The sequence below is a fragment of the Natator depressus genome, chromosome 3, assembly GCF_965152275.1.
Source record: "Natator depressus isolate rNatDep1 chromosome 3, rNatDep2.hap1, whole genome shotgun sequence".
Taxonomy (NCBI): domain Eukaryota; kingdom Metazoa; phylum Chordata; order Testudines; family Cheloniidae; genus Natator; species Natator depressus.
In genome coordinates this window covers 135548362-135571512 of record NC_134236.1, presented here as the reverse complement: position 1 = coordinate 135571512, position 23151 = coordinate 135548362, and the positions used below count along the sequence as shown (strand labels likewise).

Genomic DNA, 23151 nt, shown 5'->3' with positions numbered 1-23151 from the left:
TAGGTAAAGGATTTTGATATGATAGCTTTTGAAATGATACATTTTAATTTTGTAATATGGATCGATATTGGGGTTAATACAGATATGTGTATTCAGACGTGTGCCCATCTTCAAAAGGCAAAACACTGCCCAAAGAAACTCTTTGTAAACTGCCCCCATGCAATTTACAGTACAGTCTTGTTTGACTTGTAGTTAAAGACCCACTTCCACTAAGCAACTTGCGTTTGCGGATTCCTTAACACAGGTTTGTGAAAAATAGTGCAACCAAGTTTTACAAAGTAACAAATTCATTTAAGTTGGCTACAAATTCCTATTTCACATAATGGACTTATCTACATTTTTACTTAAATAAAAGCCATTGTTATGTTACTGAAATGTTTCAAAAATCTGACACAAATGTCTTCTTGTTTCTACAAACTAATGTAAAACAAAGAGCTAAAGTTATAACAGGTTTGTTTTTTTTAAGAGAATGGAAAATTTTGATCCAGAACAGGTGTTCTCTGGAATTACGTACACCTAGAACCAATAACTTTGCAGTTTGCATTCAACGATGTCAAAGCATTTTATAGACACTAATTAAATGAATGTCACCTTGCACTCTGGGATAACAATTATCCATATTTTAATTATAGATAAAATAAGGCACAGAGACCAAGGTGATTTGTCCAAGGTCATACACAAAATCAGTGCTTTAACTTCAAGATCACCCTTCCTTCACAAAGGACATAGACTTAATTACAGTAGTGATTGCAGGCTTTGCTGTAATAAAGTCTTCACTACTAATAGTAATTATTCCTGACGTTACCCAGATGATCACCTATGCATGGGAAAATGCTGCTCCCAAAAATTAAGTCAAATTAGGTAGTTAAATGCCTATACCTATAAAAGAGGCAAAAAAGAAAAATTGTATTGACTTGAGTTTCAATCAAATGCTCTGATACAAAAATGTAAAACTGGCATCATTTTCACATGATCGTCTGTGGATATGAACACCTCATCTGCTACTACTTTTCAGTCATGCTATACTATGCACTGATAATTGCCTAACAATTCACTGTAGGCAGACACCATTTTATTCAAGCTCTGAATGTGTAAAATGGCTCTGTTACCCTCACAGAACAAGGAAAATGAAGATAATTGGTGTTAATGACAGTGTTAATCAAATCAGAACAAAACCAACAGAAATACCTTCCAGAAAAATCCGTCAGTTACAAAAATTTAAACTGGTGGGTGTTATTTTGTTCTGTTTATTTTTAAAAAAACAAAATACACCCTGCAGTAGATTGGGAAAGTAAGCATGTTTGTGAGTTTGCTAAAAGGACTGTCAGTACAGTATTTATAAAAGTAAATGACAAAATTAACTTTCTACAGAATTACAAATTATTGAGTTTTCTGCCATAAAAGATTATTTTGTAAGAAGGATCCCTCTTTCTCCTCTGCCTCCTTCCACAGATGTACTAACGTGTCATGGTGTTGAAATTCAGGAATCCTTTGCCCAAATTTCACTTCAACAGTTGAATAAAAATTCTTTCTAGACCCTAAATATAACAGACCCATTCTACAGCCTGTCCCAGTCCTGGCTCTTCCTCATCCATGGCCCGTCCCAGTCCCATTCTCCTTGCCCAGCAAGTCCTAGGCTCACCCTTCAAGACAGATGCAGGGAATGAACCCAGGCCCTTTGGATTTAGAAGCATGAACATCTGCTGCCTGAGTTAAAGAACAAGGCCCTTAGCTGGAAGCAGTAGCAAACTCATAATCCTCTAAATGTGGTCTAACTATTAGAGGTGGACAAACAGCCTCACTGTGTTAGTGTGGGCTACACACATATATAGAAATTGTTTGGTAACCTAAACATAGGGGTCACTATATATATTGCAACCTTAAGATTGATATGAGAGAGTAATTTTAAATTTGGACTGTAAAGTACTCTATCATTTATTTTCAACATAAATGTGACTTCAGGATAAAAACATTTAGTTCATTTTTTTCACTCCTCAGAAATAAGTGTGTAGAAAATCATTATTATATACTTCAGCACAGTTTTTATTCTTTGTTTTTGGAACATATTTTTTACATCCATTTGTGAGATCAAATGTTCATGCAAGGGAAACCCCATTGCTACAGTACACTAATCATTGGCAGATTTTTTGAGGGGGGTTATTTAATTCACAGTCCGGGGACTCTAATAACTAAAATCAAGTCAATCTTACCTTGGGCTACTTCACTTCCTGAACTGATTGGGGCTACACTCCAGAGTGTTTGCTGGAAGGCTGCATCAACATGTAAGCTACCATTGCCATAAGACAGATGCTACACAAAGGAGAGAAATTAGATATTTATTACAGATTTTAAAAATTCCTATCAGATTTTAATTAAATCACATGGAAACATTCATTCAGTATTCACACACAGGAATAGTCTCCATTGACTTTCACAGGCCAGCTTTACAGATTCAGTACATTCTATCACAGGGACACATGTACAGTAGCTACAAATGAAAAATAAATCCTCTGACCCATCCAAAATTGTTATATAATCCAATCCTGATTCATTAAATTTTATCTCTATATATGAAGCCCAGCAATATGTATCTAGATCCTCAGTTCACAACATACAAGCATCTGCTCCTGTCCTGTAACATTATGGTTTTTATGTAGGGTCAAACAGGTCAGGGAAGCCACACCCTATACATGGCAGTTACAAGAGAAATCCAATGAGGGGAGAATTACAATAATCTAGGCTAGATGTGGTAGAGGTGCGAGTGCCCCAGGCATAGTCCACATTAGAGAGAAAGAGATAATCCATCTAAACACCACAGAAATGGCGAAGTCTGCCATAAAGTTAGCTGATCTTAACTAAAAGCAAGGAGAAAACATCCTGGGTAGGAAAGATTAGTCTTATCAAAATGGAAATCTGCCCCTGGTTTATATATATTTTATATCACTTCCCCTTTGATATTCCCAAAATTATTTTTCAAGATATTCAAAAGTCCCTTATAATTTTATTTAGCAGTATCCTGGACCATGAATCCATCTGATGATTTTCTGACACCTGAAAACGAAAGGTGGTTTAGCCCTACTCAATATACAACATCACTGGAATTTACACTTGTTATCATTTATAGGTTGGCTATTCTAGAATAGAGATTGTTTATGACTTCTTCCTAAGAGGGAGGCAGAAAGTCTGGTGCCAATTCATTGCCTCTTTCACCACTACTAACATCTCCTCTGATTGTTTAGACTCAATGGTTGCCTATTCATTTCAATCTGGGAGCAGATTATGGATTTTCTAAATTTGGCACTGGTTTATTCATCCTCCCTGCTTCTCAATGCACTTGGGGAAGGGGGGAGGAGATATGCGTCAGGATTTCCATCTCATGAATTAAATGTATGTCTAAACTGCATTCACCATGCCAATCTATATCTGCTGCACCAATCACCAAGTTTACTCTGCAGAAGTATGATGCAGATACAGGTTCTCCCTGATCCAAGTAAGGTCCAGGTTATATTGACAGGTTTCAGAGTAACAGCCGTGTTATTCTGTATTCGCAAAAAGAAAAGGAGGACTTGTGGCACCTTAGAGACTAACCAATTTATTTGAGCATAAGCTTTCGTGAGCTACAGCTCACTAGCTCACGAAAGCTTATGCTCAAATAAATTGGTTAGTCTCTAAGGTGCCATAGGTTATATTGAGCCATTATAGAGGAGAAAATATATATGTGGAGGAGAAGTAGGCAGAAAAGGGAGGAAAATACCCTCTGAAGCAACTGAGTGAATGATGACATACCTAGTCACTGTTTCCAGGGAGTAGTGGAGGCAGCACTAGACTAAACCCATAACAAGTCTCTATTTGCATTAGAAAGGAAGTCATATAAGTGATTCTGCAGAATATAAAGGTTCTTGGTGCTTTGGAACAAAAAACAGTTTCTACTAACCTTTCTGGTGAGATCCAAAAACAAAGAAGTCTTTTAGCACTTCTGCCATTTCCACATTTTCTGTCATTGTTCCCGCCCCCTTCCCCATATTGAGTAACAGGCATATGCTATCCTTGGTCTTCCTTTTGTTTCTTAAGTATTTGTAGAATATTTTCTTGTTATCCTTTATGTCTCTAGCTAGTTTAATCTCATTTTGTGCCTTGGCCTTTTTAATTTTGTCCCTACATATGTCTCCCTTTTTTTTTAATGTGTAATCTGTTTTGCTAATGTACTCTCTACTATCTTGGAGTGAGTGCCTAATACACTTCCCTCCTTCTCAGGTTTCAGAGTAGCAGCCATGTTAGTCTGTATTCGCAAAAAGAAAAGGAGTACTTGCACCTTAGAGACTAACCAATTTATTTGAGCATAAGCTTTCATGAGCTACAGCTCACTTCATCGGATGCATTCAGTGGAAAATACAGTGAGGAGATTTATATACACACAGAACATGAAAAAATGGGTGTTATCATCCACACTGTAAGGAGAGTGATCACTTAAGATGAGCTATTACCAGCAGGAGAGCGGGGAGGGAGGGGGGAGAAAACCTTTTGTAGTGATAATCAAGGTGGGCCATTTCCAGCAGTTAACAGAAACGTCTGAGGAAGAGTGGGGGGTGGGGGAGGGGGGAAAATGAACATGGGGAAATAGTTTTACTTTGTGTAATGACCCATCCACTCCCAGTCTCTATTCAAGCCTAAGTTAATTGTATCCAGTTTGCAAATTAATTCCAATTCAGCAGTCTCTCGTTGGAGTCTGTTTTTGAAGTCTTTTTGTTGTAATATTGCGACTTTTAGGTCTGTAATCGAGTGACCAGAGAGACTGAAATGTTCTCCGACTGGTTTATGAATGTTATAATTCTTGACATCTGATTTGTGTCCATTTATTCTTTTATGTAGAGACTGTCCAGTTTGACCAATGTACATGGCAGAGGGGCATTGCTGGCACATGATGGCATATATCTCATTGGTAGATGCGCAGGTGAAGGAGCCTCTGATATTGTGGCTGATGTGATTAGGCCCTATGATGGTGTCCCCTGAATAGATATGTGGACACATTTGGCAACGGGCTTTGTTGCAAGGATAGGTTCCTAGGTTAGTGGTTCTGTTGTGTGGTGTGTGGTTGCTGGTGAGTATTTGCGTCAGGTTGGGGGGCTGTCTGTAGGCAAGGACTGGCCTGTCTCCCAAGATTTGTGAGAGTGATGGGTCGTCCTTCAGGATAGGTTGTAGATCCTTGATAACCCTCCTTCTAAGTTTCAGTTCTTTATGTGCCCAATCAGCAACCATCATGTGGCTATCTTTTAAGTCTGTTGTCTTACCTGGTTTTGCTGTTTTTCTAAGTAGTGTGAAGATATATTTTGTTGTCTCAGACATTCTACTATTAAAAGATGTAACTTGCAATAATCCTACAAAGCCGGCACCCTACATTGTCAGAATCAGTTCCATTAATAGGTATTTGGGGACTTCTGATGTACTGTAAAGACTACAGAGAAGCTACTGAGAACTGTCTGGTAAATAAGAACTTCGATTTTTAATTATTATTATTTACTTTACCAAATTAACAACTGTTCACATATAATAACATTTAGACAGTTATCAGAAGTGTATTTTAAATTATTGGACTGTAACAGTAACCAGAGTAATGGGTGCTTTAGAAAATCCTAAACTAAGTTACCTAGATCAGACCTGAGGAGCAATGGCAGATTCTTGACACCAGTGACTTTAACATGGTACTTCCATTTTTTTTAATTATATCTGACATACATTCAGTTGGCTGGGAGACAGTCTACAACAGGTAATCACTAAAATAATAGAATGTCAACTACCAACAGCATAATGGTGGTATGTCATCCCATCTTTCTGTTTCCTGCCTGGTCTCTCTGAGTGCATATCTTACTGCTATGACATAATACAAGCATTGCAAATCTGCTCACTGAGCTCGCAGCTCATTGAGATGAATCAGGTAACAAGCATTAATGTGAATAGAATGATATCTCCTAGTTATGCTTTTTCCACAGGACACCTGCCTCATTCAGTGCATAGGATGGTTTGTTCTCACTGAATGAGCAGATACTTTATATTTTGTTTTCTCTTCATTGTTCAGTGCATGGCCCCATGTCTGGCATACTGTGCACTGTTCAAATCCTGCTCTGAATACAGAATTATTAATTTCTTTATGGGCTTTTCTATACTGCTCATCACTGAATCACCTGAATGCTTCACCAACATTAATGAATTTATCTTTCCAACACCCCTGCAAGGAAAGGTGGAATAATTATTCCATTTTAGAGATGGGCGACTGAAGCACAAAGGCTATTCATTATTATTAATCTGTATTACCGTAGTGCCTAGGAGTCAGAGGTGGGTTACTGTTTCGTGGGGCCCTGGACCAGAGCAAGTGGGGGGGGGCTCCCTCAGCATACCTTCCACCTGCAGGCTTGCCCCCATTCCACCTCCTCCACCTGTAGCCTGCCACAACTGCACATCATTCTGCCCCTTTCCCCAACGGCCCCTCCCCGTTCCACCCCATTCTGTCCCCCCCAACTGTGTCCCCCGTTTGCTCCTTTCTCCCCCCTGCCCTACGGCAGCCCAAGACCAGAGAAGTTCTGTCTCCACTGCGAGGGCCCTGGGACCGCAGCTGTAGCACAGAGCCAGAGCTCCTCCAGTCCCAGGCCCGCAGCTTCCCCTGCTGCCCCGCGCTTCTGCACGGGACCGGGTTGCCACTTCTCCCGCTCCACCCACCCAGCACTGCTGCCAGGGAGTGCAGCATTGTTAGGGCATGGGGTTTGCCCCACCCCGGCACTTGTCTGCTGGGAGCGCAATGCCCATTTTTCTGGGACCCGCGCAATTGGCCGGGGCTCCTGAGCACAGGCCTTGTGGGCCCATTGGCTAATCTGCCACTGCTAGGAGCCGTAGTCATGGACCAGAACCCCACGGTGGTAAGCACTGTACAAACACATGAATATGGCCTGATTTTTCAGAGAATCTAGTATTTTATAGCATTTTATTTCACCGCTCATCTCCCATTGACTTCATTTGCAGCTGCCATTGCTTAGAACTTCTGCAGACCAAAGGTATCTCAAGTTGGGTACCCAGAAAATTAGCAACATATGTTTAGTGGCCACCTGTGAAAAATTTCATTTAAGTGACTTGCCCAGTATCACATAGGAAATGTGTGGCAGAGAGAGAATCCAGTTCTCCTGGGAAGCATTCAACTGCCTTACCTATGAAACCTTCTTTTATCTTCTTGCAGTACCCTGCCTCATTCACTGCATACCTTTCAACTTCTTAACAAATGAAACACAGATCCTACAGACAACAGCCTCATTAACTATCCAACTTGACTCACCCCGTTAGCACCATCCACTGCGTGCACTGAATGGTCCAGTGAAAAAAATAGAATGTGACCATGTAATTAAAGATTATATCATGCTGTTTTTAAAAAAGCAAACTGAAAAAAAACCTCAGAAATTCCACCCTATGGAACCATACTGACTCCCACACTGATCATCAGGGTTAGAAGCTTTAGATGCAGAGCAGAGGCCTCTGCCACTTGACATAACAAGTAACAGAGCAGTAGCAGGTTGTCACCGCTGTATGGACTGCCACTACAGGAAGAAGAGGCATACATTTTGCCAGTGGGTTTTACAGTTATGGGCAGACAGGAGAGGAATGTTGAACTTAGGATTCCTAAATTCTATTCCAGGTTCTGAGGAAAACCCACGCTCTTCCACTAGTCTGTCCCTTTCCTGCCCCATGTCCTCCAGGCTGTCCTTGTCCCAGTTTCTCCACCCTCCCTATTTCTCTCCAGGGTCCAATACCCCCGACGACACCATTTCATCCCAGCCCCCCCACACCACCCACCCTCCTCGGCTTCTTGTCCCACTCTCCTGTCCACCTTTGTCCCAGTCTCCCACATTGCAATTCCCTCATCACTCCGCTGAGGGATGTTTTCTCCTTGCTGCTTGGGAGCCATCAGGGAGACAATGACAGCGGAAGAGAGAGAGTCTCCCAGCTCTCAGTTCCTGCACCTGGCACCACAGCCCCTGCTCCCACGAGCCAGGTGGAGCAAATGCAGGTGAAGTTCTGCTCAGCCCTTGCAGCTTCAGAATGGAGCATGCTTAGTACAGACAAATCTTTGGAAAATGAATCAGTCAGACTTTAAGATGTCTCTACTGAATATGTGAAAACGTTTTCAGGGGCTGATAATTTGGATACATTTGGGCTGATTTTCGAAGAGATGGCAGAAGGTACATCCTTACAGTGAACTAGTTGTAGGACCTTTTTCAAGATGGGCAAAACTACATACTTTTGCCCTAACCTCATTCTGAGAAACAGCTGAACCATTTTCACTGAAATTTTTTTTTAAAAAAAAATCAGACTGAGGCAGACACCCATCACGGAAAATTTCAGCCCAAATTCTTTGGCAAACTAAGCAGCAACTGAAAACAGTGTCTTGTAATGGACAGCATCAGGCAACCTTAGTTGCTAGCTGCACCCCCTCTAACAGGAAAGGAATCAGACCCAAAAACAGCTGTTAATCAGTCATAGTGTTTAAATCAAAGGAAAGCACAATATTTTATAAATATATGTAAACTCTGCAGCCTACCTATGATTTCTGAAAAACTGAAATCTCCTCTAGCACAGCAGGTTCTCCAATAATTTGTAGCCTCATTTAACATAATATATATTGGCCTAAAGGAAAACAATCTCTCACAATCACAGCTCTGTTCATTGGTGTTCACTGCAGAATCTTGTGCATTCTGATTTACTGGAATGCTTAAACATGAGAAGGAATCTCTGCAAGAACCTTCAAGCCATGCCTCTAGTATCACAATTACATCCAGAAAACAATAGCTCCAAATGACTAGCTCATTTTATTTTAAATTCAGCACTCAAGACATGCACAAATGCTGACACGAGAGAAATACAGAGTGCACTCTGGAAACAGACAATATATTTCAATCCACACATTTCCTTCACTCAAGGAAAAACATACTTAAATGTAATTAATGTTTCTGTACTGAAGAATGTGCTGGTGTGCACAGACCAAAATACGAAGAAAACAAAAAGCCTGCTGGAGGCTTCCTTACAGCTAAGCCATGTCAGTGCTGATATCTCATCTAGTGGTAGCTGATAATTATGTGCTCTTTAAATTTCTCAGCCCTTCCCAAGTAGCAAAAAAAGGCTTCCTTTCTGGTGCAACTTGAGAAGTGTATGTTAAAGATTACACTGCAGCTATTAAAGCCACTGCTGCACTGAAGGAGAGAAAAGGGTTCAGGGGGCCACCACACCAGTAGCAGTGTCTGGAAATATTCTGCCTGCAAACAATGCCTCCTAGGGTGCTTCAGGACTCTACATGACACCAGCAATGGCAACATCATTGGAGCAGGCTCCGTATCAGCTAGTGTAGGAAATGGAGGTCACAGATTTGCTCCAGCTTCTTTGGAGCATGTTAGAACCTCCAGTGGGGCTATCACCCTTGCCCTTTTCTTCTCTTTGCTTAGAGCAACGGGGAGGGGCACGCAACCCTGGTGTTGCACAACGAGATTACCAGGGGGTATGAGGACCTGACAGGGTCACACTGAAGAGCCAGAGTCAAGAGGGAGCTCTGTTTGGCGAGGCTCTATGCAGTCAGTCTTAGCTGCTTGGACCAGGCTCCCTGACCATCTCACTCCCCCACCACTGCAGTTACCTTCCTCTGCTGGGGAGGCCGGTGGGGACACTGAGTGGGGAGCTGAAAGCTACACCCCAGAAGTACTCATCCTCTGGAAGAGAGAGCCCCCTGCTGACCCCAGCCCTTCAGCACAGCCCCATTAGCTTCCGCTGCACAGGTGGGGAGCGAGACAGGCAAGGAGCCGGGTCCCAGCAGCTGAGACTGCCCAACTGCTGCAGAGAGCAAAAGGCTTCCGCAGCTGCACAGGGTGAGTCCCCCCTTAGAAAGAGGGGAGCATGCATGGGACACGCATCTCTGATGGAGGGCTTGGCAAAAAAATGTTGTGGAACCTCTGGCTTAGAGAACACAAGTAGCTGACTCTTGCCCTCCAGGTACCCTCTTTCTCCCCAACTCCATGCACTCCGCAGCAGCACCCAGAATATGGCTCTAAATGAGTATTGACCCTGTCAGCCATGGGAGAGAGGGTCATTTTTTATTTCTCAGAGTATTGACCCTTGCCAGCCAACCAAGCAATACCAGTAGGTTCCAAATCATGTCTTGAAAGGACCTGCCTCACAAAAGCTGTGCCTCTGAGAGGGAATTCAATGGAATAGAAAGGATGTCTTCACAATTTTGCTTAGTTCTCCTTATAGAGACTGGGATCAGGCAAAGGGAATGTGATGTAAAATAACCGTGGTATGGCCATTTTTATGCCAGGCATGGAATCAAAGTTCACATAACTGTATTTACAGCTAGTTAGCCTCATGCTTTCTGTTCTTTATGCTGCGGGAGGGAAGAACATTTGATTTTAAGATTATTTTAAAGTAAGCAGTCTTCAAAAAAAGCATAAGGGAGAAAACTGGCTTAGTGCCTTCACAAACAAAAATCACTGAACAGCACCCACCCTGCTAATTTGGCACGTATAACTTCACTTCTGATTCAACTTGTTTTGTCCAAGTCAGAGGACATACATGATACTGACAATGGTGGATGCTGTCAAAAGAGCATTTAGAAACTATATTTGCTTACAAGAAGGAAGAGAGGAACAGGGAGGGAAAGTAAAATCCCTAATATTGTAGCTGAGTAAAGTTTTCATAACACAGCTAAAAACTTGACAGGTTTGTATACAAAAATGAAATGGAACCCAGGATCACCAAAAGATCTCTGAACCTTTTGAGCAAACCTGAGTAGAGGTTTTTTGGTTTTGTTTTGTTTTGTTTTGCGGGGGATGGGGGGGAAAGAACCAGCCCCTTGCATTCTGGGAAAAGAGCTGAAAATTCCAGGTTTTGACCCAAAATTAGGCAAAACCCAAGAAATTTTAGTAGGATTGAACACTTTGCTAAACCCCAGTCCCTTTACATCCATCTGATGGAGCAAAGCAGCCAGAAAGGTAGCATAAACAGCCAGCCAGGGACCCCTGGGGCCACGGTAAGTCCTTAGCTGGTGTAGAGCTGGGACTGCTAGATATACACTACCCCCTTCCAGCCTCCCCCATCTACATGTAGGGAATGTCAGAGATGGGGGGGGGGTTGTAGCCTGAGTCTAGGAAATATATAAATATAGGAAATGCCACTCTACATCAGACACAAGGTCCAAGGTCCAGCTAGTCTTGTATCATGATAGTGGCTATTTCCAGATGCTTTAATAGGCAGCAGGTTTAAAACAAACAAAAGTGAGTATTTTTTCCACACTTTTCACAGTCAGCCTGTGGAACTCCTTGCTAGAGGATGTTGTGAAGGCCAAGACTATATTAGGGTTCAAAAAGAACTAGATACGTTCATGGAAGACAGGTCCATCAATGGCTATTAGCCAGGATGGGCAGGGATGGTGTCCCTAGCCTCTGTTTGCCAGAAGCTGGGAATGGGCAACAGGGGATGGATCACTTGATGATTACCTGTTCTGTTCATTCACTCTGGGGCATCTGGCATTGGCCACGGTTGGAAGACAGGATACTGGGCTAGGTGGACCTTTGGTCTGACCCAGTATGCCCGTTCTTATGTTCAGAGGAAGGAGAAAGAATGCCTCAGTAGGCAGATGTGAGATAATCTATCCCCCATGTTAGGTATCCGCCCAATCTCTAATAGTTTGACAGTTTAAACCCTGAAGTATGAGGTTTAATATCCCTTCCAAATTTTTATCATAATTAATTATGATTACATAAAAAAGCCTATCCTAAAAAGGAACACTATTAAAGTTGTACGGTCAAACACTCAAAAATTAGGAAATACCAGAATTGAGGTTGCCTGTGCAACCTTTATCCAGCACACACAGTCTAATTACATGATCACATATTATGTTTTTCATATAAACCCTGCTTTGTTCAGTGCATAGGATGGATGGTGTTCACTTAATCAGCAGCTATTCAATATTTTGTTTTATTCTAATTATTCAGTGTGTGGCTCCAGGACTTATTTACCAAAAGCTATTCAAACCCTGCTCCGAATACATGGGCAAAACTATGTATTCTTCCCTATCCGCATTTCCACAAATGGCTGAATCACTTGGGCTGAAATTTTCAGACCAAACTGTTAAAGTTTAGCCAAATCATAAGCAAGTAAAAAGAGGGTCTCCTCATCAGAACTGTAGGGCAAGCTTAATAATAGGCTGCACTTCAAACCCCAACTGTAACAACTTTAGCTATTCCCTTGCACTCTCTGATTGCAGGCTCTGATTGCATAATGGCTCTTGTATTCAAGATCCTTTTATGGCATAAATAAAGATTTAGAGTGAGTACCTTTCCTATTTCACGAGCAGCTGTTCCTTTGTCCTGGGAGCGTGACAGAGGTCAGCTGCACTGTATTAGAAAATCTTCTTCCAAATCAAGATACATAATTTTTTGAAAGGAACCTCTCCCTGCCCCCAATCAGTCAGCAATGCGGAAACATTTTCAGGAAGAAGCTTCCATTACTAATGAGCTCAGAGTATTAGTTTCCTGTATTTTAAGTCATTGTCATCTTGGATGTGAAAGAGAAGCAAATCTCAAGCCGTCTTAGATTTGCATAATACAGTTGCAGACCTGCATTATACTCAGTACAGTAACTATGTGTCTCTTATGATGTAGAAATTATTACACTGTATTGAACATCTCTGCACTGAAATAACTGCAGTTTTCAAGTTTTTAAATTAATTTTCAGTACTTTTCTAACACATTACTCAGCCTGAGCATCACTGACCTCATTGCTACTAATTCTCATTTTATCTTCATCATTCCTCTTGTACTTCATTTTCATATCTATGGAGTTTGTTCTGAGGGATGTTTAAAAGACTAACAATTCATTGTTATCCAGATCCTTATTAACTTGAAATACACAAAGTGTTAATTGAATGTTAAAAGATTGGCATATTTGAAAGCTAGCAGTGGTGAGCTCTGCTATCAACCACACATATTTGGCACACATCAGTGAAGCAGCAGTTTTTAAAAATACACATTAGATGGTGGTACATGCTGGCAACATTTAGACATGTTTACAGAACTCTGTTGCCCCAACAGGGAATACAGACTGGTTATGGGTCCAATCTAATGGCCAGCAACATTTATAAAAGAACATCATTTTGATCTACACTGACTGGGTTGGGCAGTCTCATACTGTCCCTGAAAGGAAGTGGTCACAGCCCAGTGCAGATACTATAACACCACTTTGCTTTTATGGAATGTTTTTAATCAGTACGTCAAATCACTTTAAAAGAGATGCGACCCGTGCCTGCCGATAGTGGGGGGAGGTGGGGGCGCGGCGTGAGGGCAGCAGCTTCAGCAGTGTTACTGAGCATGATCAGTACAAGCCAAGCAGCAAATCTGCAGGGGGAGAGTGACCCTGCCCCGCCACCACATGCATTCCCTGGTCAGAGCAGGGAAGAGACTTGCTCTAGGTGTCACAACACCTCAGCAAAAAAAAAAAAAAAAGAAAAAAAAAAAAGGCAGAACTAGAACTCAGGTCTCTTGATTTACAGCCCATTGCTCCACCTACTGGACCATAATGCCTCCCTAACAATGCAGTAGTTCTTCCTTGGATTTGGGACAAGACTGTTCAGCCGAGAAAGTGTGTCTCATACTTTATTACTGCTGGTAAAGTTATTAATTCTCCACACTCACTTTTTACACTGCAAATAGAAAGCAGTCTTTGGCAAAAGAGATCTGGCATTGACCACCCTCTTATATGGAAGATTATGCTCACTTCTGACATAGTAGATAGTAAGCAATCTATATGCATTGCTTTCCACCCCTTCCACCTACCCCCAACAAATAGCCAAGATGGCAGAATTGCAACACAATAATTCTCTTGTATTTTAGGATGCAGTGTGCTCTCTTTCTGCCCTATACTACACACGATGGGATGATACAGCCAAAAAGATTTACACAGAACACCAATAAATGGGTGTGATGAAAAAAAATTACTCTAAATTATCTTGTTTACCAAAATATATATATGGCCAAGTAGGTTGTAATAGCCCCAAAGAGGTTACTTATAGACTATAGGTAAAAAACACACTTTTTTACTTATGTATTTTTTTAAAATCTACACTTTTCTCAGTCTTAATCATATCTTATTTAAATCATAGATGGACTATATCTTGATATATTTCACACTTTTTCTTTAAAATACAATTAACAATGAATTTCACAAATTACAAATGGTACTTGTGATACAAACAAACTAAAAAAGCACTGAAATTCAAGGCCTGAGAAAGAAAAGAGGAGTTAGATTACTATTGTAATGTTGTAAGATTATTCCCTCCACAATTAGATGAGTTTAGACTCATTATCTGTTTTTAAATGATTATTGATTCATTGACCAGTTTGTTTTACAACCTTAACCTTATGCAGGTAGATTTTTTTTTAATTCTGATATACAGTTTTATTTCATATATGAAAAGGCTGTTAATCTCAGATCTAGTATACAATTCCACAGTTATGTAGGATCTTCTATAGTATGAATCCATAATTACTATTTCATTTTCATACAATTAGTAAATTTATGCAAGAACCAGTAATATCAATATAATTATCCTATATACCAATGTCACTACTTCCAGACCTATGAAATTTTGGTTTATGTAATGATATCCGCGTTAGCTCTTATGCTCAAGCAATATTAACAGCTATTTATATCTTATCAAACACTGAGATTGTATTATTTAATCTGTACTTTAGAGAAAAAATTGCAAATCAAACTGTAGAGCACTAGCTTTATTAATTTCCTTGTCATTTTCTGGAACATCATTTCTATAAGACAAGCACAATCTACATATTCTTACTGTAGCACTTACTAAGTATCTTTCGGAAGATATACTAACTAAGATGAGGTCATCTCCAACACGCACTTTTTCTCCCTCTGATCGCTGTTTGGAGGCAGGATGTATGGTCCACCAGCAGGCTTCACCTTTATTGTCATGGATTAATGAAAGAGACATTAGAAAGGAAATGCTTGGGATTATTCTTATTTCTTCAGTTTTATTTGGATTTTTTTAAAATTCCTTATTAATGTCCATATGTACTTTAATACCTCGTATATAGTTAACACTTTGTTTGACATACCTTCCAGAAATATGATTCATGACAGTATATTCATCAGCTAAATCACTAGGGGTAGTCAATCTCTCTGATTTTAGTTATCATCTGTAAAATATAGGCAATATTTCCTTTCCCCCATCCTAGGAGACTGAGTTATAGAGATGTTAAAACCTGTTATATTTGAACGTATTTCTTAACCTAAATACAAGTTCAAAGGGTTTATTTTTAATGATTCAAAAGGTCTGAGCCCTGATGTCCTGACCTCGCTTTTACTCACTTGGGCAACACATCCCCCGTCCACCTTTCCCACCCCCACCCCCAGGCTTGAGAGTCCAAGCTTCACCCCAAGTCTCAATATCAAAGCACTGTCTACACAGCTAGTTGTAGAGCACTAGCCCCACTAGCGCAAGTCTGTGGACCCAGGCTCAGAGGCTCACTCCCAGATGCAGTGCTGGCATACCCAAAGTCTATGGGAGTTTTGACTGGCTATGGACAGAACAAGCGGTCCTTGAGTTATCGCTCCTGCATTACCCCATAAAAAAAAATCAGTTATGGCTCAGAGGCTTGTATCCTTCCCTAGCAGAGATGGGAATATTGAAGAGGATACGTGCTCAGCCAACAGAGTGTAGGAACAACTCACATGTGTTGGAATAACGGTCTGGTAATGATCTGCGATGACAAGATAGGACTAAATTCTAAACTCTTTAGAAAATGCAAACCAGTCTTCTTTCACTAAGAGACTTTCCTGGTCACTATGTCACCAGGTTTTGAGTAAGGATGGGGAAAAAGAAATTCTCCTCTGAGAACGAGGGCATAGATATTGAGGGGAAATCCACCAATGAGGACGCAAAAGAGATTATCAAAAATTAACCTGCTAATTTAACGATGCTTACTTTTACTACGACTATAGTCAATTCTTTGTTCTAACTCCACTAGAAGGCACTGTACATGTAGCTTTCACTCATAACAAGAGTATTTGTTAATTTGTTTGCAAATTAGTTTCCATAATGAAGCCCATTTTCAGCTTTTGGAAAAAAATTGTTCCTTTTCAAATATATATTATAAAATCTTACTAATTAAACAATTTTGTAGCCCTGTGAGCCTTGTAGGAAATTGTCTCCAGTCAACAGCAGCAGCAAAGGAGAAACCTCATCTATACCCCTCACCTAACTTTAGTAAGCAGAGGTGATTTCTCTCTCTCCCTCTTTAAAATTAAAAAAAAAAGAAAAAAAAAAGAAAGAATCGAGGAAAAGCCAAACCACCTACATTATTGCAACATTAATGATGTAGAATTAAAATTAAAAAATGCACAAGGATTTTACCGCAACAATAACTTGGGCATGTGCCATATCCTTAATATCCTATGGCATGCATTTTACAGCCTAAAAAAGACACATTAAACTACATATTCAGTATGAAAAAAATGGAATATAAAATATTGCATATGTGGAATATGGCCATGGTAACGTTGTAAGAATCTTAACTTCTGCACCTTTAACTTTGTAATCACACCTTTTTAAAGTAGTTTGCATTTATATCAATTTAATCTAATGATTAAAGAAAAGGAATCCTCAGTGGCATGGGGTTCCTTAAGAGACAGTTTCACCTGTTGTGTCTTCTTGCAATCCCACATCAAATGCCAATTTATCCATCGAAGACCGTGAGGTGGAGAGGCAGCAGAGATACTACCGGAAAAAAATAACACGTATCAGTAGTTTTTCTCGTGCCTGATTCTTATTCTGTTACAAGCCATCAGCCAGCTATTACAGAACTTTATATTACTTCTTGAACAATCCTAACCACTCTATTTTAAAGCACCAGGATTTTAACTGCCTGTTAATGAGAACAGCACTTGAGTTAAGATTAATGTTCTGAAATAATGTCGTCAGTCTTCGTCTATGTCAGCTTTTCAGTGAAAAACAGGGAGAGCAATGCTGGCAAGAACAGAATGATTTCCACTGGAGTCTAATTTCTAAGATTTTGATGGGTCTTTTAGGAAGCTTTGAACCTGGAAGCTCCAGAAAGGGATTGAAAATGGCAAGATTTCTGTCTGAAATATATGCAAGGTTCTGTCTCCTTGTCCATTCAATCTCTGGCTTGTGTTCAAATTGTCAACCAGATGGCAGTTGTGGCTATACTGTAGGTTATGTAATGTGAACAACTATCCCATTGGGAAAGGAAATGCAAAGTCATGAACCCATTTAACATAGGCCAACAGACAGGGATCAGATATTAATTATTTTGGTCTGTATCAACATGGGCTGGATTTCAAAAGAGAACCTACAATTGAAAGACTCTTTCTCCTAAAGACCAGTCTCCTAAACCATTTTGTCTCCATATGTTCAGTGGCAGAAACACTTCTCTCGTGTGAATAATTCACAGGATAATTTTAAATGGCAATAGATTGAGTGTTATCACTTGTAGCTACCATATACTGACAGAAAATAGATACCAACACTGGCATCAACATCTACACATCAAGGTAAAATTCATACATACCATGCCACTGTAGGAATGGCGCAGCAATATTGCATGTCCATAGAGAAGCGTTCGATGACCACCACCTTGTGCAGTCTGTACAGATAAAGAAAAGTGGTTGATGGGCAGGTTAGATTAAAATTAGACCCTTTTACCAAACATAATTGGTTTCCAGGTAACATTTCCTCTTATTTCCATTCAACACCCTCAAACCACAAAGGTATCTGCCCCCTGCTAGTTAAATCAATTTTTTGATACAGATGAAGTTCGATGATTTGACAGTAGTTAATATTGCCAATGTGTTCTCTTTAGCTGTGTAATCCAGTTACGAAACCTTTGCTGCTTCTTACCATAGTGCAATTTTAATCAGAATATATTACTTCAGTTGGACACTTTTCAGAAAAGACTTGGACAAGTGATTCCTGAATTAAACTGTCATTTCATATCACATGTTCTTATCTGACTGATATGGGCAAATTATGGATTTTGCATCCAGCCATAAAACTCAGTACAGATGTTCTTTGTAGAGGTCTTCGGGGAGATAAAAATCTTTCCCTTTAGGCTGAAAATGGAAGTGAAGCCACTCTTCAGGCCTCAGGAGTGACGTATCTTTGATGTGTGTTGTGTTACCTTCCATATGGGAATGGGGAGGGGGAATGGCCAGTGCATCTGTGTAGCCACAGATCAACAGGTCCTGTCAAGCCCCCTCCAGCCCAGATTCCTGAAATATTGTCCCCCATTTCCCAAGCACTATAATCACACTTCTTCAACTGCATTCAGGGATGTCCAAATTCGCAGATGTTTGCCTCCCGGGGTCCAAATGATATCAGACAGCTTGCATTGTCTGACAGGACATTAAAGCCAAAATGCTCAAAATTGCCCAATTTTTCATGCCCATCCTGAGAAACCACTTGTTGAAAGTCAACAGGATCTGTGAAGGGTCAGAACGTTCAGAAATCAGGCCCAAGGCATCTCAAGTTGGACATCCAAAACTGGGAATGATACTCTTGAAAATGCCAACATGAGTGCACATTGTCTTGATGAAAATGAAACTAGCCAAGTAATAAAATCAATGTTAACACAAAGACACTGCAGGTAAGCAATTTTTTACAACACTGAGATGTTTTGTTTTATATATAATCAGAATACTCACTGCCTGCCAACAAAAACTAATAATTTTTGTTACAGCACAAGTCACTTTTTAATAGAGTGAACTTCATTACAGTGCACATTTATTTTCACAGCTTCCTGTACATTACGTATCATCCACATGTAAATATGTTTTAAGTCTATAGCTACAATGGTTTTATATAAAGATGTAACCAGTGTTAGACTTTGATGTAAGAGTACTCTCATATGAAAGCCCAAGTTTTTATTTTCCCATCCACAGCATTTCCAACTTCTCTTCCATCAAGATGGAGTGAGCTCTTAATTGACTGGAGCTTCAGAATAAAAAAAGTGTACTGTACCCAGCTAAAAAATGAATTGGCAGCAACAAGACGCCATTATCTCACTGACAGTTTGATAGCAATGCTGAAGCTCAATCTCACTGAATTGCTATGGTGACAACTCTCAATTTTTCCTCAAATAACAGTTTTGCTTCTCCTAAGTTTTACCTACCACATTCAAACATTCTATCATGATGGCAGACCATTTGTAAGGACAAACAACTCAAAAGTAATAATTTTAGTGTTTTTAAGGACGATCCATGGATCATGGCATGTACTTAATATCAAGTTTTTGGCTTTTGTCAGAGTATCCTTTATTTTCAATAAAATAAATACAATACACTGGGCATATATAGAGGTACATTTGTAAAAATTCATGGAGGATTCTCACTCAGTAACGTGTTGTTTGGGACATCAAAGACTGTGAATTCTTATTACAATAAACCCCAAGTCATGGTTTCTCTCACAAACACAAAGTCTTAATTATTATATATAAAAACCTAGCTGGAGACACTAATTGTCCAAAGCCACATGATGATTGGATGGTTGGTACTTTAAGGATGTCACACCTGTGTTTCTTCTACTCCATAGCCTTGCCTATATACAGAAGTTGCACTGATATAAATTCCATCACTTCAGTGAAATCAATACAGATATTCTGGTGGAAAGCATTCCCACAGTTAGGCTTACACCAGTGCATGCTGCAACACCTGTGTCCACATAGCAGCACACTGAACCGATGTAAGTCTAGTGTAGTATGGAATGGTGTTCTTATTCCACGGACCCCTGAACTGCCTGCAAGCTCACTACTAGATGGGAAGTTTCACACCATAGTGCACAATACGACTGGCATCTAAGGGAATTGAAGGAGTAGAGATCAAACACACATAACCTTTTCCATTGTATCCTAGAAGGCATCTGTTGTCTGCCCCAGTCCAAACTCTTCACTGCGCATGTGGATGACGGACAGAGGAATGCAGTTCTCATAGAATCATAGAATATCAGGGTTAGAAGGGACCCCAGGAGGTCATCTAGTCTTGCTCAAAGCAGGACCAATCCCCAATTAAATCATCCCAGCCAGGGCTTACCTCCGTAGGTAACCCATTCCAGTGCTTCACCACCCTATTTGTGAAAAAGTTTTTCCTAATATCCAACCTAAACCTCCCTCACTGCAACTTGAGACCATTACTCCTTGTTCTGTCATCTGCTACCACTGAGAACAGTCTAGATCCATCCTCTCTGGAACCCCCTTTCAGGTAGTTCAAAGCAGCTATCAAATCTCCCCTCATTCTTCTCTTCTGCAGACTAAATAGGCCCAGTTCCCTCAGCCTCTCCTCATAAGTCATGTGCTCCAGCCCCCTAATCATTTTTGTTGCCCTCCGCTGGACTCTTTCCAATTTTTCCACATCCTTCTTGTAGTGTGGGGCCCAAAACTGGACACAGTACTCCAGATGAGGCCTCACCAATGCTGAATAGAGGGGAATGATCACGTCCCTCAATCTGCAGGCAATGCTCCTACTTATACATCCAAAAATGTTGTTAGCCTTCTTGGCAACAAGGGCACACTGTTGACTCATATCCAGCTTCTCGTCCACTGTAACCCCTAGGTCCTTTTCCGCAGAACTGCTGCCTAGCCACTCGGTCCCTAGTCTGTAGCAGTGCATGGGATTCTTCCATCCTAAGTGTAGGACTCTGCACTTCTCCTTGTTGAACCTCATCAGATTTCTTTTGGCCCAATCCTCTAATTTGTCTAAGTCCCTCTGTATCCTATTCCTACCCTCAGGCGTATCTACCACTCCTCCCAGTTTAGTGTCATCTGTATCTCATATCCATTGTTAGATAGGAAAGCCAATCCTTTTATACTGGTGATGATTCCGAAGGCAGATAGACTTGCCAGAGGATAACCGGAGTATTGATGCCATTGAGGAGTTCCTGGTTGCCACACAGGTCAGTTCTTCATTGAGTGGTGTGGTGTTGGATAAGAATGGGAGGACTTCTTGCTCCGGTGTTACTACATCAGTGTAAGTACATGACCATATTGCCACTACCTCAATTTAACTAGTGATGTAGAACTGTGCCAGTAAAAAACAAAAACAAAAAAAAAAAAGAGGAAGAACTATATGAAGTTAACTCATGGATCTACTGGTGGGAGACAGGCGTGTGTAAATGTATGACTGCTCTTACCCAAATGAGGATATCAGTGCAATTTTCTATGTAGAATAAATCGTAGTAACTTCTGATACTCTTTGGAGCATGACTACAGAACTGTAATGCTTGAATAGCTGAACAGAAGTCCTAATTGCATCTCCTTTAATATATAAAAATTTAAGCAGTTCCAGTCACCAAAGCCAGCAATTAACAACATCCCACAACTGCTGAATGTGTGAAAAGAAAGTAAGAGCTAAAGTGCATTGTAATGAAGAATTATTCACTAAAAAGACTCTGAGTTTTTAAGAACAAGTTAACAGCTTTTTTGCAGCTGCAAAAACTAATTTTATGATGGGTACCTCATTAGAAGGGAATTATGGTAAATGGTAAGTGCAATGATTGGAATTGTAAGGAAAAATTGTTGTGAAGCTCTAACAGGAGTTAAAGTTGATTAAAATAATAATCAACTGTTCCATAATAGAACCTTCTAAAATATGGGCCCCATGATCTACACGAAATATGGAAAAAAACAAAAATGCTACCGATGTTTGGCTGACCACTGTATAACACGTAAACTTTTATTTTCAGTAAGAGCAGTTATTAAGTACAGAGAGAGTGGCAATACCTTCCTTTGATTTCTTCAGCAATGTCTTCTAAAGCAAAGACTACAAGATACAGTGGTAACTGTTCCAAACGTCGATTTTTTTTAATGGCAATTACTCTACTGTTTTTAATCCAATGCTTGTAATCTTTAAAACAATATGTATTTATGTTGTATTAAAATGTAGTATTCCTCTCATAAAAACCACTGCATTATTTCCAGAGCAAATTGGGCCCTCAAGGCTGCAGATAATTTATTACTATCATAGGCTTAAAATGTTAAAATGGGCTTAAAAACTGCCACATGACAAATACAGTAAATAGGGAATTATGCACAAGAACACTGTTGACTACTCTTTTTTTAATGTCAAGTTATTGATACCTGTCAAGTGTTGATGCTGGGTAAAGCTAGTCATCCCACCAAATATATATGATTTTATTGTAGGAATTGTAGTTGTAGTTGGTTTAATTCCTTTTTCTCCACACAGAGTAGTGAATGGAGGACACTTTAATGCTGTAAGAGCTACTGCAATGACAACATTACACAATTCTTGTAAATCCAAGTTTGGTGGGATCTTGCTCTTTAACCTTCAGGTCACTGATGTTGCCCAGTTTTACTCCATTCAGACTCAGAACGTTTAGCTCATTAGCAAAATAATACAAATAGAGACTATAAAAGTACTATTTCATGTTACAGAGAGAATGGGGGCTATTAATAAAAACAACAAACACAAAAAAATATTCATGGGGGGAAGCTTTCCATGCTTAGCTTATCTATGCTCCACCTATAGATTTAGAGAATCAGTCTAAAAGGAGGAGATTTTCAAAGGCACTAATGGCAGTTCTGGTTCTACAGTGACAATTTGGATGGGGACAATGGGGCAAGCAAGAGGTGTACCATGAGAAAGGATCAGTAATTATACAGATACAGGGTGGAGACATTATTCCAGCCCATAGGCTAGAGCAGCAGATATAGGAATGGAAGGTTGCATGCTGTAATCCCAAACCCAGGTTGTGGGTTTACAACATATTGAATTATTCTACCTTTATTCAGTTTAAAAGAATTTCACTTCTTTCAGAGAGTATAAATCAATAAATACATTGGTAGTCAGATACATTGGAGAGAGAAATTACTATTTAGAGGAAAGGGTAGAAAATAGACAAACATCACATTTTGGATAAATCACTGAATAAAAACTAAACCTTTCAGGGTTCATGTGAACTTTTCAAAACCTTTTGAAATTTACCTAGCACTTCCTTATGCCATAAGTAAAAGAGTTTCCAGAATTAGGGCACCCATATCCAGGAATGTGTTTATTCAGATGACTTGGGGGTGCAGATGC

General features: G+C 40.1%; 1 protein-coding gene across 1 annotated transcript in view; it reads right to left on the bottom strand.

Moving 5' to 3' along the window:
• The window catches only part of RYR2 (ryanodine receptor 2), a 698126-nt gene that overhangs the window by 423646 nt on the left and 251329 nt on the right, over positions 1–23151 (bottom strand). The window contains exons 5-8 of the mRNA XM_074948896.1: positions 17634–17708; positions 16741–16819; positions 14891–15003; positions 2211–2310 (exon numbers count right to left, since the gene is read on the bottom strand). Coding sequence (XP_074804997.1) covers positions 2211–2310; positions 14891–15003; positions 16741–16819; positions 17634–17708 — 367 coding nt within the window. The remainder of the gene's footprint in view (positions 1–2210; positions 2311–14890; positions 15004–16740; positions 16820–17633; positions 17709–23151) is intronic.